We start from the raw sequence: 7,068 nt of genomic DNA, 5'->3' as shown, positions 1-7,068 counted from the left end.
CTCACAAGTACTACTCAGCATCTAACATCACTTAGACCAGCTCTAGCATTAGCTTCAGCATTAGCTCGTCTGAAGGGGGAGCTCATGTCGCTCAAAGCACCTCATTTATGAAAACCTGACAAGTCACTAGAAGATCAAACCTGGTTTGATTAATGCAAACATGCCTTCCGGAATCATTTGTTCTCTTTAAATGCATATTTTGTTGATTTTCATATGTGCATATCTGCAATAAAGTTCTTGTAAACTGATTTCAAAAGTTCTCCTTATGTGCTTCTAAATCTTCCTTTGTGCTGCTGAACTTTTTAGTGGTTTTGCACAAGTGCTAGGGATGCTGCCAGCTGCCCTAAGCTTGACAGACACATATTACTAAGCGTAAGAAAAGAAACTAACAAAGAATTCCCCTAGTAGCAGCGAGCGAAGAGGGAAGAGCCCAGCGCTGAATCCCCCGTCCTTAACGGGCGCGGGGGAAATGTGGCATACAGAAGCCCATTTCACCCGGCACGGGCCAGGGGTCTCAATCCTTGTGATCGAGGCTCAGCCCGTGGATGGTGTGAGGCCAGTAACGGCCCTCGCCTCACTGGGGTGCGGTTCTTTTCGGAGTTGGGTTGTTTGGGAATGCAGCCCAAAGTGAGGCGGGACTTTTCATAATTTTGCAAACGGTCAGTTGGCTGAACTCTGAGCTCCCTCAGTAATAACAGTGCTGTTCCAATCCAGCTCACAGAATAATAAAACCTGCCCTGACCTGCCACGCAGCATGTTATTGTGTGCAACACTGATATGAATATCTGGACTATGACCTTTAAATCCCAGTGGGATTTGGAGAAATTATGCAGATCACCCAGTTAAATCCCATAGATATATTACAGAACCCACCATGGTAAAACCAATCCAGCAACAGTGCTTAAGACTACATTGAATTGCAGCAAAATAACTTGCCCTGCATCTCAAAACGAAGCATCCGCTGCTCGCTGCTTGTAGCAAGCTTTTCTTTATGCTTGTCATTTTAATACTTTTCACTGATGTCTTGTTGTACTTTTTCCTGAACACCTAGCCGACTATTAAAAATTAGTCGTGCAAGCCCTAGTATGAAATCAAATGGTCACACACTCTTCATATTCACACATACAATTGTGCTACTTCTGTCTGACACTACCGTACCTTCTTCATTTGCGTATCGTTACAGGTATGTGCCCTCAAATCTGTTCGCAGCATGTGTTCGAAGGCTCATATCTTGGGCCTCCAGCCCTTGATGAACTGCAGGATCTTTTTGACCTGCAGTTTGGTGAGGTTGAAGTCTTCAGACAGTATCTCCTCCGTGAGCTGCGTGAATATGGAGCCGTCGATCCTTTCTCTGCTGAACAGGCCGACCACGTCGTCCGACAGCCCGATGAACCGGAGGCTGGCGGACACCTCCTCCACCGAGAGCCAGCAGAGGTCCGCGGGCGGTCGCCACGAGGACACGGCCCCGCCCTCTGCCCCTCTTGCCGTGGCCAAACTGGAGGCAGGGTTTGGTGTCACAGCCTCCTCCTCCTCTGAGCTCTTTGTTGGTCGGGCCAGAGGACTTGGACTCGCCTCTGAGGTTTCCTGGTTGGCTGGAGGCTCCTTACTGGCAGAGCTAGTGAGGTCAGGTATCAGAGTTGGGGAGCTCCGTCCAGGAGCCAGCCAATCAGAGGAACTGTGGCGGTGTCCTGGATTAGCGAAAGGGTTTAGGGCGCCAAATGGAGCAAAGCGGTTCTGCGCCTGTGGGCGGGGCCTTGTGCAAGTAGAGTAGTTCTTGTTGGCGGAGTCAGCGCTGAGGAGGGGGGTGTTCAGAACGTTTGAGGTGAAGGCCCCGCCCCCCCTGGGGTGGGACCAGCAGGCCTGTGCGGGCTGAGTGGGGTCTGGCGACACGGAGGGGTCAGAGGTCACGCAGTCGGCCCATGTGCAGGGATAACAGTACAGGGAGTAGGAGTCTGGAGACGGGGAGCTGCTGTCGCTACGAGGAGCCGAGCTGAGAGACAGAGAGAGAGAGAGAGAGAGAGAGAGAGAGAGAGAGAGAGAGAGAGAGTGAGGGGGGAATTAGATACGTAGTTACTGAAGGAAATGCCACCAAGAATAATGTTATCAGAAAATGTCCTTCAGTTGATCAATGTCACAATTATCTCCACCAGTAAAATTTCTCAGCAATGATTCACAGAATTCAAATGTGAAAATGCAAAAAAGAAGGAAAATGAAAAGTTTACAAAGTTTAGATGAGTCAAACTTTTGAAAATGTTTTGAAATCAACTGCTTGAAATGCAAAGACAAATGAGGAAAAGATAAATCAATAAATTCTGGAGAAAAAATATAAAGAACGTCTGCAGATGAACATGTGAAATCAACTGATAAGCACAAACAAAATAAATCTGAGATCAATGATTTTAAGTAAAAGACGTGTGAAAACAATAAAAGTTCCAGAACATGAAAAAAACATAAATAACAAGGTTGAAAGGCCAAAAAAACTATAGAAAGGGAGGAAACCAAGACTGACAACAGTGCTCGCCTTGCAAATTATGTAGTGGTTTTGCATCTGAGTGAAAATTCAATGCTTTCAAGGAAACTAAACAGGCTCTAAATCTTCTGCAAAAAGCTTGACAATCCAAAAAGGTTTTAGGCAAAGCAGTCAGAGATTCACAGTTTGCAGAATGAATTTTCTACATTAACCATTGAAAAGAAAGACAGCACCGTAAAAAGTGGCTCGTCAGATCTACTTAAAAAAATGACGTTTTAGATCAGGCATGTCAAACTGGGGACCTTCCAGGCCAAAGTGCTGTGGAGATCAGTGTTTACCCTCATCTAACACTCTGAATTCAGTTCATGAAGGCCTTGCTAATCAGCTGATGAGCTGAATCAGGTGTTTAATGAGGCAGTGTGCTGAAGTCTGCGGTGTTTTAGCCCACGAGGACTGGATCCTGACACATGTTTTAGATGGAGAAGAAAGTGTGAAAGATCAGTGTAAAAATAGGCCAAAAAAGAATACGCAGAAATGACCTTAAGAAAAAGAAAACAAGATGCACCACCTAAAAGAAACAGTGCTTGCAAAGCAAGACGATAAGTGTTAATCTTATGCAAAAGCTTGACAATTGGATTTTTTTCACTGTAAGTTGATACATTATCTTATCAGATTACCTTTATGCTCTGATTCAGCACCTTTTCAGACTGAAACCAGAGCTGTGTGGGAGGGCCTCTAAAGCTAAACTCCTGCTTTGATTGGCTACCAAGCAACAACCTAAAAACAATACAGGCAACTCAGATGACTCTGCAGATGTCAGTCCAGATCAGAGCTGGGATTTCAGAGGGAAATACGACGAACGGAGCTGCACAAAGCACACTGCAAGAAAGCTCAGCTCCTGTGGTTCAACATAGAGCTTGAGGGTTGTTGATTTCTGACAGTAGTAAAGTTTAACCTGTCATGACAAGTTCAGTCTTAAAGGGTTAAAGCACAGTCTGAGAAAGCCAGAACAAATGAATTAGAGATATAAAAGAAGGAATCAAGAGTCCTCATTTGAAAAAGAAATGACAAGGCTGAGAAGCCAAAAGGGCGAGAAATGGAGGTCACTGTGCAGTATGTGACTGACCCGTTCCTGTCTGTCCAGATCATTCAGTTTTCAGCACTATTGTGCCCAGTCACAGAATAAATATTCTTGTGTGACGACCCTTAGCAGTACGACACAAGCATACTATTTTAACCAGGAGAATCTGCTGTGTTAAAACGACGTAAAGCTCATTGGTCAGTTAAGTCCACTTTATTACAGATGAAGTTCTAGCTGCGAGGAGCGATGGACTGTGATGACTCTTCAGACGCTGAATCATGCTCCTCGTGATTCTGCCATAGGAACAGATGCCGCCAAAGACAATTAAGTAACACAATGGAAATACATTGTTAAGTTATGATAATGTAAATGTCCAGTTGTGGGTATATTGTAGGGATGTATGATCACTGTTGCTTCTGGACAGCAGGTTAACTTCCCTTCTGCACCATGAGCTTCTCAGGCAGCAGCAGTGTTTCCTTGTGTAATCCAAGCAAACCGTTGCAGTAAGTTATCAACGTAAATGTCCAAATATTGCGATGGATTCGGTTAGTATTGCCTGTGGACAGTTAGCTTAACTTACCCTGTGCCTCATGATTTTCTCAGACAGCAGTGTTTCCTTGTCGTCACTGGAAATCATCGTGATGTAAATGCATGAACCTCCTATTGCTGTAACTGGCTGTGAGGACAGCAATGCTTATATTATGCATGTGTAAACACAGATGCTCCGGTGATGTCTGTGTTTAATGTTGGTGTTGTGGTTAGTGGTTCTCTGCTCCGGTCCTGGGAAATGCCCTGCACAGTTTATTCCCCCGAAGTACGCTCACTTACCTTGTGCACCATGAGCAGTGTTTATTTATGTATTCTAGTGTTGATGTTGAACAGTAAAAAGAGCCAAGAGCCTGGAGAGAAGAGCAAAGCAAGGCTCTATTCTTCTAACCACAAGCTTGCCCTCCTGCACCACCACAACCGGTCACTTCATAGTGTCGAAAAAGAACAAAAAGTTTCCTTAATGTCCCGGAACCACCGCCAGCACATTCTGGCTCTGAGTGGAAAACAGGCTGGAGAATAATCCTGATATCATGCGGGTCTTCCCAAAGTTCACCCTAAGAGTCCAGAATTGGCCCAGATAAATAAAACGCTGGAGAAAGGCTTGTGAGTGGGGAATCTTTCCAGTGGGTGGACATCACTCCAGTAGTTTGTTTAATTCTCGGGGCTGACGCTGCACAGGGCAACCCTGTCCTCCAAAAATGAGGAAGGTGAAGAGCATATTTATGTCCCATTTCCACTCAGTCTTTTAACTGCTACCCCACGTTTGTCATACTCAAAGTAACATCTAAGAATGTGAATGAACGCTTGTGCGTATGACCGTTACATTCCTCACAGTGTGGGTGTGGACGTACCTCTCTTGCAGGCCTGAGGAGTAATAGGACAGGTTTGGGCTGCGGGTGTTTGTGGGTGGGGCTTTAGGGAAGCGGGGCGGGACTGGCGGGCTAGGGGCGGGGCCTCCTGCTTTAGCACAGCGAGGTGGAACAGGAGGAGCATTCAGAAAGCGACACTCCTCCTTTACCTAGAGAGAGAGAGAGAGAGAGAGAGAGCGCGAGAGAGAGAGAGAGAGAGAGAGAGAGTGCGCGAGAGAGAGAGAGAGAGAGGAGAGAGAGAGAGAGAGAGGACAGTTTACTAGGTGAATCCAAAGAAAGGTGTGTATTAAATGACTAATGTCCAGTTCTGGATCGCTCTGCTAAAGGCTCCAGCATCTGCAACTACACTCTTAGCAAAAAGGGTTCTATATAATACCAAAAAAGGGTTCTTTGGGTTCTTTCCAATAGTGGAACCCTTTTTGGTGCTCTATAGAGCCCTTTTTAAAAAGGTCTCTATATAGAACCATCTACAACACCTTCTCCATCAATCTGAAGAACCATTTCACCATGCAAAAAACCAAGCATGAAATGGTTCTATAGAGAACTCATGGTTCTAAATAGAACCATTGCCTTCACTAAAGAACCCCTGAAGAACTGTCTTGTTAAGAGTGTAGTTAGGTGGTCTTTGTTATTCCTCAATGTTACTTGTACACATTGGGAGGAAATGTCGTTCTTCAGGCCTCATGGTGCAGCACACAACAGCGGGACGTCACACAGGGCTACATTCCAAGGGTTCTTTAGTAAAGAAAATGGTTCTGTATAGAGCCATGAACACTCAAAGAACCCTTTGCATGATTAAAGGGTTCTCAGCATTATGAAAGGGTTCTTCAGACAGATGGAGAATGTGCTGTAGATGGTTCTACATAGAACCTTTTTGGAAAACGGTTCTATACAGCACCCAAATAGTTTCTTCTATTGTCACAGTGTCAAGCTTGTGACAACAGAAGTACACTTTGGGGTGCTCTACAGAACCCTTCTCAAATAGGTTTCTTTATATAAACATCTGTAGCACATTCATGCACGTTCTCCATCAGGCTGAAGGACGCTTTCATGATGCAGAGAACCCTTTATTCATGCAAAGGGTTCTTTGAGTGTTCATGGCTCTATATAGAACCATTTTCTTTACTAAAGAACCCTTGAATGCAGCGATAAATGCAGCAATATTTCTGAATTCTCAGTAGTAATCAAATTCAATATTTAATGTCTTACAGGCTTTGAACACTTACTGGTGTTTCTGAACAAGTGTCTGAATACTTATTGTCTAAATCACCATTAATAATAATAAAATGAACTGAAATAATAAGATGAACTGAAATCAGCCTGTAGCCTTCTAAGCAGACTCTGATGAGGATCACTACACACATTTGAGATGGTTCATCAGACTTGCCTTCATCATGCCTCTACGATATACCAGCCTCTTATCATTAATAAAAAACTAATAACTAATAATAACGTATAAGTTACATCCATTATTATCCATATATTAACAATAACAGTTCTATCTAAAGACCTCTACTGATCAAATGTATTGTAGTTTAGGAAACAACTTTCGCGGCACAGGAAAGACGAAGCCTCCAAAATATTAAACAAAGACGCAATGGCAACATAAACAAATACCCTGGCAACACTGCAATATTTATAAAACATATTATACTATCAGATGACATTTTAGTTAGCATTAATAAACATGTGCTTCCTGAGTACAGTATGTCTTACAGACCTGATATGGCAAGTTCTAAATTTATTCTGTATTACTTCTTATTACATCTTTTAGCATTTTACACAGTAATGTAAATGTTGCGAGTTAATCTTTCAAAACTATCAGTAATAAGGATGCATTGCTCATGAATTTTTTATGGGCAATTCATGCAAACTGGTCACTCAGCCCCGGAATCAAACACCGGCCCGTCTTGCTGTGAGGCGACAGCAACATCTCAGACATTGTGCTTTTACAACGTTGAATATTATGTTAAGCTGAAAATGGAAACTGTTTGCTGATATGAATAAAACCCAGTCATGAAACAAACAGGCTTCGGAACGCTTCAGTGATCCATTTGCTTCCTGACAGCCATGAACAGCACAACGTTTAATCGTTTTCC

General features: G+C 43.6%; 1 protein-coding gene across 1 annotated transcript in view; it reads right to left on the bottom strand.

Annotated features, from left to right (window-relative positions):
• Positions 1–593: 593 nt before the first annotated feature.
• gareml (GRB2 associated, regulator of MAPK1-like) overlaps positions 594–7,068 on the bottom strand; it is a 38,426-nt gene continuing 31,951 nt past the window's right edge. The window contains exons 6-7 of the mRNA XM_036581125.1: positions 4,952–5,118; positions 594–1,990 (exon numbers count right to left, since the gene is read on the bottom strand). Coding sequence (XP_036437018.1) covers positions 1,225–1,990; positions 4,952–5,118 — 933 coding nt within the window. The 3' untranslated portion in view covers positions 594–1,224. The remainder of the gene's footprint in view (positions 1,991–4,951; positions 5,119–7,068) is intronic.

Source organism: Colossoma macropomum, unplaced genomic scaffold, assembly GCF_904425465.1.
Source record: "Colossoma macropomum unplaced genomic scaffold, Colossoma_macropomum, whole genome shotgun sequence".
Classification (NCBI taxonomy): Eukaryota; Metazoa; Chordata; class Actinopteri; order Characiformes; family Serrasalmidae; genus Colossoma; species Colossoma macropomum.
The sequence above is the reverse complement of the archived record's forward strand: the minus strand, read 5'-3'. Positions and strand labels throughout refer to the sequence as shown.